Genomic DNA, 12,632 nt, shown 5'->3' with positions numbered 1-12,632 from the left:
TATTATGTTATGTTATAATATACTATTTTATATTAAAATATATTAGATTATGTTATATTATAATATACTCTCCACCCCCCTCCTGTGGCTAGTAAAATGTAATTTATTATGGCTGTTTATGAAGGTTTTACAGTCAGGATGGCCGAGCGGTCTAAGGCGCTGCGTTCAGGTCGCAGTCTCCCCTGGAGGCGGGGGTTCGAATCCCCCTTCTGACAGACACTGTTTTTCACTGCAGATACTGGGGAAACTATGACGAGTGCAACATTAGTTGCTAATGTGTTTGTATACAATACCTTCAAAATATAAACTGTTTGTAAAAATGACTCATCACAATATACAATATGATATTATGTCATAATGTATTATATTATATTGTGATATAATATATTGTATGTGCAGATACATGTGTACATAACCTTTCAGCATTTTATAGTTCAAGTGTTCTGCACCTATTTATTGGTCTGTTTTCAGACGGTATTTTGTACAGTCAGGATGGCCGAGCGGTCTAAGGCGCTGCGTTCAGGTCGCAGTCTCCCCTGGAGGCGGGGGTTCGAATCCCCCTTCTGACAGACACTTTTTCTTGCTAACATCAGGGAAACTATGTGCAACACTTTAATGTGTTTGTAAACAAGACCTGCAAAATATAACCTGTTTATAAAAACTCCTCTTTCAAAACACAGGTATGTGAATAGATATGTGCTCAGAGCTTGAGTTCCGTATATTCCAAGAAGTCAGGATGGCCGAGCGGTCTAAGGCGCTGCGTTCAGGTCGCAGTCTCCCCTGGAGGCGGGGGTTCGAATCCCCCTTCTGACAGACAGTGTTTTTCACTGCAGATACTGGGGAAACTATGATGAGTGCAACATTTGTCCGCAATTAGTTACTAATGTTTGTATACAATACCTGCAATATATAAACTGTTTGTAAAAATTCCTCATCATAATATACTATATGATATTATGTTATAATATACTATATTATAATATATGATAATATTTTATAGTATGTTATAATATTATATTATAATATATTATGTTATATTATAATAAACTATATTATATTATATTATAATATATTATGTTATGTTATAATATATTATAATATACTATATTATGTTATGATATATTATGTTATTTTATAATATATTATATAGGGTTCGCTTTTTTAAACTGTTCCTGCTGCTTGCCGTAGTTAAATGTAAACACGGAAGTGACGTCACTTCTTCTCTCTGTTGTCATGTGCTAAAGGGACTTTTCATTAGCTAGCTTTAACAACACGTTTCTAAGAGCTTTCTGACACTCTTACCAGTTACCATTTGTGTTTTAAATATGTATTAACGTGTTCATGCAGAGAAGGAAGAATAATAAATTAATAAATATAATAATATAGCAACTAATTGACTGAGGGAGTTAGTTAGTGTTGGCTAGACACAGTTAGCTTAGCATTAGCATCTGTTTTGTTCTGAGAGGAATGGCAGATAGGAAAGAGAAAACATTCAGGTTTGTGGTCGTGGGAGGAGGCATCGCAGGTGTGACATGTGTTGAACAGGTGAACATTAATTAATAAGTTAGCTCTACACAGAATGAACATACTTGTACCACTGTAATGCATTATTATTTTTATTTTATTATTAATTTGTATATAATAATATATTTATTTATTTTTTACATTATGTTATTTATATTATATTATTATTTATATATATTTTTTATATTATATTTATTTTTTATATTGTATTATATTTATATATATTATTTATATTATATTATTATTTATATTTATTTTTTATATTGTATTATATTTATATATATTATTTATATTATATTATTATTTATATATATTTTTTATATTACATTTATTTTTTATATTGTATTATATTTATATATATTATTTATATTATATTATTATTTATATATTTTTTTAATATTATATTTATATATATTTTTATATTATATTATTTATATTATATTATTATTTATATATATTTTTTATATTATATTATATTTATTTTATTTGTATTTTATTATTATTTTTATATCTGGTATATTTTTTTGTACTTTGCACTACTAACTTTTTTACTGCCTTTTTACTAACATGAAACTTTAATAAAGTAACTATCTATCTATCTATCTATCTATCTATCTATCTATCTATCTATCTATCTATCTATCTATGTAGCAACTAAACATGATCCTTAATCTTTCATTGACAGCTGTCATCCCAGATCCCATCAGCTGACGTGGCTCTGATTACAGCAGGTCCACATATCAAGGCAGTGACCAACTATAAACAGGTCAGGGTGATGATGATGATGGTGGGGATGATGGTGTGCAAGGGAAACATTATTATACATACACATGTTGTGCACTAACAACTGACAGGGTTTGTTTCCCACTACTATTACAACTTATTTTGTTTTTATTAAGATAAAGTAAGATAAGATAAGATGAACCTTTATTAATCCCCGTGGGGAAATTCAGGTGTCAAAGCAGCAAAGCGCAGGTACAGAGGTACAGGTGTACAAAAAGATTATAAACAGTCTATATACAGTCTATAAAATGGTATATGGGATGTAGTGTAAAGTAAGTTTAAAGTGCACCAGTGGTTAGAAGAGGTGGTTGCAGGTAGTCCAGATTTATATTAATATTGGACATATACTTGTTTGTATTAAATTGTCATCCTACTCTATTTGCACTCAATAATCTGTACCCATTTCCTTTGTTCTCCTCGGCAAGGTGTCCAAGACACTGGAAGAGTTTGATGTGGAGGAGCGACCATCCAGTTTTCTGGAGGAGAAGTTTCCCAACCTGACCGTCATCCACTCTGCTGTCAAATCACTTCACACACAGTCACATGTAAGTAGTATCTGTTTTGCAGGGTGTAACAGAAACCGACAGATCTTGAAGGTGTGTATAAAGACAATCATTTATTATTTTATGTTATGCTGTGTTTACATAAAATGTTGTTTCTGGTTTGGTATTCTAGATTTAATAAGCAACTGTGACTGATTTCCTGCAACATATCTCTTTGGAGACTATTATCTGTCTAGTATCGCCACCTTGTGGACATACTGTCAAAGTACAGTGTAAAAGGACTGTGATGACTTTTATGTCCAAAATCCAACACCAGTTTCTAAAAACGAACATTAATTTCCCAAAGTGAGAAGAGAGGAACAAAAGTCAAAGCTTGTTGTAAAAATGAATCACCATTTCCCTTTCTTCTTTCTATTTCCAGTCTGTGGAAACTGCAGACGGTCGTGTTTTTGGTTATGAGAAACTGTGTATCTGCGGCGGGGGCAGACCAAAGCTCCTAACCCAGGACAACCCTTACGTCCTGGGGATACGGGACACAGACAGCGCCCAGGTACAACCCCATCACTCTGGATGTTTGTATTGGTATTGACACAAGACCCACTTATAGTAGCAAGATGCAGTTTGTCCAGAGAGAAAGAACACCCTCCAACTATATATTTTCTTTGTGTTTTGTGCTGTGATCCTTCCCTTTATTCCTGTGAATGTGATGTTCCTGCTAAAGGTACAGGGATTTACACAGCCACTGGGCCTCGGCTCTGCATGCAGAAGTACATCCAGAAACATTTCAACAACTGCAGCTGCTACAATATTTTGTCGCATTTGTTTAAAACACAAAGGCAATAAAAGATTACATATAGTTTTCTCATTTTAAAATAGAAGTTGTCTAAACGTGTGCTTGCAATCTACAGACAGTCAAAACAACTGGACTGAAAACATAACCTCGTTAGTCAGAGGTTAAAGGGGTAATTTGGGTGTTTTGAAGTGGGATTGTATGAGGTACGTATTACCTACAGTAGATGACGGTCGGTACGCCCCAAGTTTGGAAAAACAGACAGGAGTTACCCTACAGAAGCAAAGTGGGCCAACAGCAAAATGTATTATAGCCAACTAAATGAAAGGCCCACCTAAAAAAAATCTGTGTGACGACAAGGTAAAGAGGTGAAAGTATACCAAATATAGCGTACACTTAAACGGATATTGATTTTTTTAGGCCCCGTCCACAGCAATACATTGCTTTGCTTCTGTGCGGTAACTCCTGTCTGTTTCTCCAAACTGGGGGCGTGCCGACCGCCATCTACTGTAGGTAATACACTGACTATGGATAAGTACCTCATTCAACCCCACTTCAAAACACCCTAAACTATCCCTTTAATATTGGGGATTATGCAATGATGATTTTAAGCTTGCATGGTTATTTGCAGGAACGCCGTCTACACCACCAAAATAAAATTTTAGACATTTAGAGATGCCATTTATAACATCGTGAATATGAGTAGCCTAAATTTCATTTCAGCAGGGGAGTTTTATGGTTTGTGAAATGCCCCGGAGCTGATGTGAGTCATGGTGGATTTTTTTTTCTTTGATAGACCAGAACACCAAGCTGAACAAGCACAATTATAATAGCACAGAATAAAAGCTTGCACCAGAGGACTCTGGATTTATACACAAAAGTACCCTGCGTTATGACAAAAGTGTCTATCCCTTTAAACAAAATAAAAAACACATGTTGATGCTTAACAGTTTTCCCTGTTTTTGTGTTTCAGGATTTACAGAAGCGGTTATCCAAAGCAAAGAGAATCGTTGTCGTTGGCAACGGAGGGATTGCCTTGGAATTAGTGTAAGTAAATTAAAACAAAAATACTAAAACAAAAATTTCAGATGTTACTCTTTTGGACAATGTGTTCTTATTTCCGACTGAAGAACGAATAACGTTACCACCGTGTTCAGAGATTATTCCCACTGACCAGTCGTTCAGTGCTTCTGAATATAACTTCTGTATAGGTATGAGGTGGAGGGCTGCGAGGTGATCTGGGCCGTGAAGGACAAGGCCATAGGTAACACCTTCTTTGACGCCGGGGCGGCGCAGTTCCTCATCCCTTCACTGGAGGCGGACAAACCAGAAAGAGCTGCTCCCTGTAAGAGAACTCGCTACACCACAGAGGAACCAGCACCCGGAGGGTCCCAGACCTTCACAGCAGGTTGTTATGTTTTTTATTTACACATGAATTTTTCTTCGACAGTAGAATCTGTCCCAAGGTCATCATATTCTTGTTTTTGTGTGATAATAATCCAGATAGAAATGCACGAAGGCGTGGCTCTGGTCCTACGGAGGCTGGCAGCGCTCTCGGCCCAGACTGGCATGAAGGATTAGTTCTACGAGGAGCAGAGAAGGTGAGATAGTGTGTGCAGCTTGGGAAGTAGATATTAACTTCTATATATGTCTTGACCTTCTGTTATGTTATATCTCTCCTCTCTCTCTGCCGGCGTGCGCTCAGGTGTCCCGCAGAGTTTCAGTGGAATACCAGTGTGAGATGGAAAAGATCTTCACCTCCGAGGAGCTGCTCAATTCCCCTCAGCAAACACTCAGACCAGAGAATGGTGAGAACTAGACCTGCTGCTCAGATGAGAGCTCTGACTCATCCTTTCCTTGCTCCTCCTTTTTTCCTCCAACTTAAAGCATTTCTCTGCTCTCAGTAGGATCCTGGCCCGTTTACATCCAGCTAACCAACGGCAAAACATTTGGCTGTGATTTTGTCGTCAGCGCCACCGGCGTCGTGCCAAACACTGAGCCATTTCTCCATGGCAACAATGTAAGTAAACTCACCCGTATGAAACATTAATCACATTTGCTTTGGAGATCTTCAAGCTTTGCAGTTTTCTAATACATTCAAGTAATTCCCGCTGTTTCTCATCCATCATATGGTCACGTATGTAGCTGACCAGCTATCAAGTAAAGCACATCAAATGGCCAAATCAGGACTACATATGTTCAATGACCATTATGTCTGCCACATCTTGGAAAGAATTGCAAGGGCAGGCATATATAACGGAGAAATTAGCTCTCTTGTAATTGGGCTGCAAGGCTGCATCTTCTTATGTTATGTAATGAAGTTGAGTATTAAAGGGGAACACCATCCAAATTAAAAATTCTAATATGCTATTTCTGTGACCTAGTAAAGTTCAATAAATATGTGTGAACATGAGCTGCTCTCTCTCAAAGCCAGAAACCAGAGAAAGTCTCATATACTCAGATCATTCCCCTCTCAGTGTTATCTCGAACATCTCTCCCCATTCATTGTCTATGGAGCGGTTCCACACTTTATACGCGATGACATCACAAGTTTGAGTTTTAGCACTCTAGTTTTTGGATTCGAGAGAGTTGTTCATGTTTACTAATATTTTTTAGACTGTCTTAGACCATAAAGGAATAACATGTATGATGTTTTGAAAATCGGTGTAGTTCCCCTTTAAGGCCTCTAGATGTCACTAAAGGACAAAGTAGCTTTGTCACACAACAGAAAACTAAACACCTATAGATCTTTAATTAAAACAATGGATGATTAATATATACACATCAGCACTAAACTATCTTTTTGCTGGTTCTATCTATATGTCCTGCTTGTCTGCATATATATATATATGAACAAAGGTAACTACTGTTTCTACTGCTTTTAACTGTGTGTCCTTTTTTCATTTCATTTGCACTGTCCCTTCTCAAATAAACTAAACTAAACTTGAATCCCTCTGGTTTTAAGCTTTGAATCCCTCATGGAAAGCTTTTCCCTATGTAGAGCCACCTCATCAGAATTAATGTAAATTTTACAGCAAAATTTTGCAGTATAGAGTTTGCATATTACTTTGTTTCTCCCCTTTGTGAGCATAAATTATGAATCATAAACTGGTTCTTAACGATAATGTCTCTTTTTTTTCTCTCTGTGTTATACGTGTTTAGTTTGCACTGGCAGGTGATGGCGGCCTGCAGGTAGATAACCACATGATGACGTCAGAGCCAGATGTGTATGCTGCAGGAGATGTGTGCACTGCATGCTGGGAACGCAGCCCACTGTGGCAGCAGGTAAACTAACTGACAAATCATTGCATCACACAACCTGTGTTTTTCCTCCGACTACTTTAGAAACTACAGTACACAGGACAGTGCCAGGTTATTTTGCCTTATGACATCCTCCACGTCTGAATACAACTGCCTCTTAACGAATCATGAATGAAAATATATAAATAAATAAAAGTATGAATGTATCCAAATGGAACAGAGTAAAACTAATGATTTTTCTCTATGAGACCTTTTCTTTTTTAGCTTTTACAAAACGATCCCTCACATTCTTTCACAGCCTGCAGCAAAAAGCCTCTTCTTTCCCCAGTGTGTTGCCTATTTCTTTCCAAGTATTTAATGACATGTGACTGTCTCTAAATGAACAGTTTTCAGAGATGTCTGTAAAGGCCAACCTGCTCGGCCAGTCTTCCCTCGAAGACATCGCGGCAGAGCCTTCGCGCACCACGCGACAGCCACGATGACGTAATTTTCTAACTCGCGCACCTCGTGCCGTCTTCACTACGGCGAGCATAAACCAAGCTTAACTCCCCTTGACGTGGGCTTTTGTTTTTGTAACTTTTCAGACCTTTTACATGCACAAAAAACTATAAAACACACTAAAGGAAATGAAAAAAGCACCATAGGTCCTCTTTAAAGGCAACAAAGCTGATTCTGTCATCAGTCATTAAACTCGTGCACTGTCAATCATTTACTGAAGTTAAAAGATGAACCTGATATCCCTGATATGAGTAAATGAGTCTGACATTTACACACAGACAGTACTTTAATTTACAGCAGGATGGCATTGAATATGGGTTTGGAAACACACATCTGTGAAAATATACAATATTATAAGTTATATATAGACATAATATAGACATGTGGAGTCAACACCACTATAATTCACCTAATGAAATCTTTCCTGGCACTGGTGGGAGAGCTGAACATGTACATTTCATCAGGCTGTTAGAAGAGACCATATAGAAACTGAAAAGAAGCTGTTTGTGTGTGTGCTGTGTAGATGCGTTTGTGGACGCAGGCCCGTCAGATGGGCTGGTACGCCGGCCGCTGCATGGCGGCGCACGTCCTTTCAGAACCAATAGAACTGGACTTCTGCTTCGAACTCTTCTCACACATCACCAAGTTCTTCAACTACAAGGTGCGTGACATTTTACTGCGGTGGGGGTGTTGTTTAAATACTTAACTAACGTGTTAATCATCTACTGTGCAAATTATAACCATTACTTTCAAGCGCCTTCAAGGTCATTTCACAGCGCTCTTCCTCCTTCTCCTCCTCTCGTCTCTACCTCTAGGCTTGTTCACACTGTGCGTTTACATAACTTCCTCTCTGCTGGTCATTCCACAGGTGGTCCTGCTGGGGAAGTTTAACGGGCAGGGGCTGCTGGGGCCCGACCAGGAGCTGCTGGTACGCTGCACCAAAGGCCGGGAGTATGTCAAGGTGAAACTGAAGAGAATTACAGTGCACTAATGCTCTTGTGTGTTAAAGCTGCACTTTCTGTGACTCTCTGGGTTTCCTCTATTGGCCTGTAGACTACTTTTAATGTGAAGAACGCGGGCCCGTTTTTCCAGGAAAATCCAACTGATGTGACGTCATGCACGCTCGCAAGTGCCTTTATTTTTAGCTCCGCTTACAGTGCTAAAAGTGTGCAACGATAGCTAACGTTCGGTTAGAAATGGAGTCCGCTAAAGCCAACAAACGACTCAGACTCCAACACAAACTCCACTGTAGCACAAAAAAGTTAGATCTAGTGAAGCCCGTCTTGCAAAACAGAAATGTGACCGACAATCCTCAATTCATGGTTGAACATTCGTCTGGTTTTGGGTATCAAAACGGACCCCGAGCTGGAAAAATCCCTACTGGACAGGTCAGCTAACATTAGTGCCTGTCGATCACGTTCAGTCACTGTTTTGACCGATGCTCGCGTCTACATAGTTTGAGCACAAGCGCGAGCAGCAGGACGCTGACTGTCGTTGACTTAACGGCCACGGGTGTCACTGTTAACAAGCAATTTCTGTTTCTAACATACAGCCCCTTTAATGCCTGTTTTGTAAGCAGTATTAAAGTCACAAGTTGTGTGGATGCGGTAGACACTCTTGTAATGCCAATGGCATCTGGAAAATGTGCCATTTGAATGTTTGTAGCTGTGTGAAAGAAGCCACTGTTCTTCTGCGGTTATGATCTAATGCTGCCAACGAGCCAGAAGCAAAACTGGATCAGCTGGTTATCTGTTCAAATTGTAAAAGGATAGCATCATCCACCACTGGAGAAATCACAACATCTAGCCTCATTTTCACACTCAATTCCCCCCCTGTGTTTCTGCTGCAGGTGGTTCTCAGCGGAGGTAGGATGGTGGGGGCGGTGCTGATCGGGGAGACGGACCTGGAGGAGACCTTTGAGAACCTGATCCTCAACCAGATGGATCTGACCCCGTATGGAGAGGAGCTGCTCAACCCTGACATTGATATAGAGGACTACTTCGATTGAGCGTGATGGGGGTATGACTCAGCAACACATTGAAGGCAGCGAGAAGGAAATGTTGCACGTCCGAGATAATGGGTGTGTCCGATTTTTACTTTACTTTATTAACAACGAGAAGAAGCTCTCTGATGAGCGACTATCTTGGTTCTTATTAAGAAACTTGTAAATTTAAGAATATATTTTTGCTTTAAAATAAATTATTTTGAAAACCAAGTGTACTAAAGTAGCACTTGAGTGATATGTTTAGAAAAGGCATGAATGCAAATGCTTCATTAAAGCAGCAGTCAGCAGAAATGGAGCAAAGGTTATTTTTAGGACATAATGTTCCCTTTTCTGTTTGCTTTATTTTCATTTGGATCAAGAAGGACACGTAGGATTACATAAAGTAAATACAAGTACTCGGTAGTGACCCTCTGTTTGTAATCTGTGTTTCTTCCAGAAGTTTACAAGAATAGTTATTTATCTAAAATGCATGAGAAAGGTAATCTGAAAAAAATCATGTTCCTCTGGTGTCCTCCAGTGCTCTTAATGGCATCTGCAAGATTTCACAGACCGGAGGAAAACAACCAATCTGTAAAATGTTGAGATCAGTTTAGGAAATACCAAGCCGCAGCAAACTTTCTCATTTTACAGCTAAACCGTACACTACAAGATGTTTCTGAAAACATTTGAGGAGAGAGATAGGCATTACAGTAACAGAATATTGATTCATATTTGATCAGCGCTGCCTAGTTTGACCGTTTGGTCGTAGTTTGCGAGTGATTGACAGCTGCCCCTGTTGAATGAACAGCCACTATAAGCGCTCTCTCTCTCTGAAATGACCTGTGATTGGCCAAAGTCTCCGGTCACTGGCTAGATTTTCTAAAGCCTGAAAACAGAGACATGAGGAGGTGCAGAAGTCTAGTTTTGCTGAAAGGTTGTTATGGAATTTTTGCCCAATGATGCCAAAAACATTCTACCTACTGCCACTTTAACTTATATGAGAAACAGTTGCAGGTATGAGACACGTTTTTAATCAGAAGAATGGGAAACATTCAGCAGCACACGGTGGTAAAGAAAGATAATCCTCTTGTTGCTATGTTGTCTTAGTGATTCTCGATCAAATTTCAACCTACGGCTCCTCCTGCGCCTCAGCAGGCGTTATAACAATAGACATTATCAGTCCATTGTTTCCTTTGGACATGTTGCTCTTGGATAAGTTGGTACGTGAAAACCCCCTAAAACTCCACGTTTGAAAGGAAACATTAGAAGCAAAGTGGAAAGAGTCACAAGAAGAATTTAAATGACTGAGAGAAGTCAAACCGACATTTCCACTTGCTGGTTTGCCTGTAGGTGTGTTTTTGGGGTCAGTGGTTCACCAACAGGAACCTGAGCAAGAGGATGAGCAAGAGGGTCAAAGTTCAAGGCACAATGTTATGAGGATGTCCAATAGTTTGCATACTGCATGCGACAGTATATACTTTGTAAGGGCAGCTGCAGTATGCACTAAAAGTAAAAAGAAAAAAGTATGTAATTAGGAACGTAGCGTAACTCTCCAAAAACAGATTGAAGACATAAGGGCATGAATAAAAATCACTCATTTTCCTAAAGAGCTGCTGATGAGGTATCCCTGGACAACCTCCACTCAGCTCAACTGGAGCTTTTTCCACATCAATCAGCAGGAAATGACAGACTGATTGCACTGGGCAGCTCTCCCAAGTGTACCTCTGTGTGGGTGGAGAGCAGGGCTTTTGTTTACAAGGTGAGTCAACACTGGCCGTGGTGGATAAAATTCAAATCTCTGATGGATATGGAGGGTAAAGGACAATTAGTGCAATGAGATCCCTCGTAATGTTTTACTACGTTACCAAGCAACGAGGCAGAGCTGGCATGACTTTGATGCCAGCGTGGAACAGACACTACGTCGGTCAAACTGGCTCATGGTCAAGATGGAAATACACCAGGGGGTATCACCATTGATGTACAGTATATTTAGATTTTAAAACATAGGTTGCAAATAGATTTTGCATGTTGCAATGGACCTGAATCCTTACTGCAAAAAATATTGGTCTGAATTGTTCATGACATGCATTAACTCTTATCTCCTTTTAATAAATAATACATATATGAAATTGTAGATATAGACAGCAGAAACAAGATAAAGTGGGCATGACGATGAGCCCACAAAACAGCTTGATTTCTCTTCTTGATAACAAATTAAAGCTGCAGTGGGTAGAATTGGAGCAAATATGAATAATAAAAGTTATTTTTATAAAATGATCACTATATCCTGAGAGTAAAAAAAAAAAAAAATCATGTTCCTGTGTGTCCTCCGGTGCTCCTAACGGCATCTGCAAGATTTCACAGACCGGAGGAAAACAACCAATCAGAGCCGAGCTGGAGCCTTGCCGTCTCTGAGCAGCTGTCAATCACTCACAAACTCTGATCAAACGGTCAAACTAGGCAGCGCTGATCAAATATGAATCAATATTCTGTTACTTTAATGCCTATGTCTCACATAAAATGTTTTCCGAATCATCTTGTAGTGCACGGTTTAGCTGTATAATGAGCACAGCCAATAGGAGCGCTCTCTCTCTCTGAAATGACCTGTGATTGGTCAAAGTCTCCCGTCACTAGGTTAGATTGTTTAAAGCCTGAAAACAGAGCCATGAGGAGGTGCAGAAGTCTAGTTTTCTCTCAGAACACTTGAATTACAATATGCTGAAAGGTTATTATGGAATTTTTGCACAATTATGCCAAAAAGTAGTCTCCCTTCTGCAGGTTTAATAGCAACAGAAATACATTCTGTGTTTACAAAAACTTTCTCCTTTACAGCTAACACACCTGTGTGTGTTTATATGAGACTAGAAAGCCAGATTAGTTTGAGTTTAAATGGATTTAACCTCTGTGACATACAACAGGCCTCTGACATTTAAACTGCTTCAGTCTCTTGACACACAAAGCTCATTTGATTCAAGCAAGTGATGTGTCCGTCGCGAACGAGTAGGCTCAAAGAGCCGGTTCTTTTAATTAATTCAAGGCAGAATGATAGGACGATCTTCTCTGCGCCACGGGCACTCCATGCACTGAATGTGACTGAATGTTGTGTTATTGAAGCAGGGAGGGGCGGCACGCTGACGGTCTACAGCACGGGTCAGCAACCTGCGGCTCCGGGGCCACATGCGGCTCTTTAGCTCCTCTCTAGTGGCTCCCTGTGGATTTATAAAAATGGAAATGAATAACTGTTTTTTATGTACATTTTTATTTTTATTTATCATTGTTGTAGGTCTAT

The 12,632-nt window shown here is 39.2% G+C and overlaps 1 protein-coding gene and 3 non-coding genes across 5 annotated transcripts; all 4 read left to right on the top strand.

Moving 5' to 3' along the window:
* The first annotated feature begins 132 nt into the window (after positions 1–132).
* trnal-cag lies at positions 133–215 on the top strand. Its single transcript has one exon. It is a non-coding gene; the product is annotated as a tRNA-Leu (tRNA).
* Positions 216–486: 271 nt separating this feature from the next.
* Positions 487–569, top strand: trnal-cag. Its single transcript has one exon. It is a non-coding gene; the product is annotated as a tRNA-Leu (tRNA).
* A 161-nt stretch (positions 570–730) lies between these two features.
* Positions 731–813, top strand: trnal-cag. The gene has a single exon. It is a non-coding gene; the product is annotated as a tRNA-Leu (tRNA).
* A 404-nt stretch (positions 814–1,217) lies between these two features.
* On the top strand, positions 1,218–9,673 carry pyroxd1 (pyridine nucleotide-disulphide oxidoreductase domain 1). Of its 2 annotated transcripts, none has more exons than XM_037761304.1 (13): positions 1,218–1,545; positions 2,210–2,290; positions 2,733–2,852; positions 3,232–3,360; positions 4,574–4,647; positions 4,812–5,008; positions 5,104–5,201; positions 5,306–5,408; positions 5,508–5,620; positions 6,763–6,885; positions 7,883–8,020; positions 8,228–8,320; positions 9,209–9,673. In XM_037761304.1, the coding sequence occupies exons 1-13, from the start codon at positions 1,468–1,470 to the stop codon at positions 9,365–9,367; spliced, it is 1,506 nt and encodes a 501-aa protein (XP_037617232.1). In that variant the 5' UTR covers positions 1,218–1,467; the 3' UTR covers positions 9,368–9,673. The 2 variants fall into 2 exon arrangements, with proteins under 2 accessions (XP_037617232.1, XP_037617231.1); XM_037761303.1 differs by having other exon boundaries at positions 5,505–5,620.
* Positions 9,674–12,632: the final 2,959 nt, after the last annotated feature.

This window comes from Sebastes umbrosus, chromosome 23 (assembly GCF_015220745.1).
Source record: "Sebastes umbrosus isolate fSebUmb1 chromosome 23, fSebUmb1.pri, whole genome shotgun sequence".
Lineage (NCBI taxonomy): Eukaryota > Metazoa > Chordata > Actinopteri > Perciformes > Sebastidae > Sebastes > Sebastes umbrosus.
This window is presented reverse-complemented; position numbering and strand designations above follow the sequence as displayed.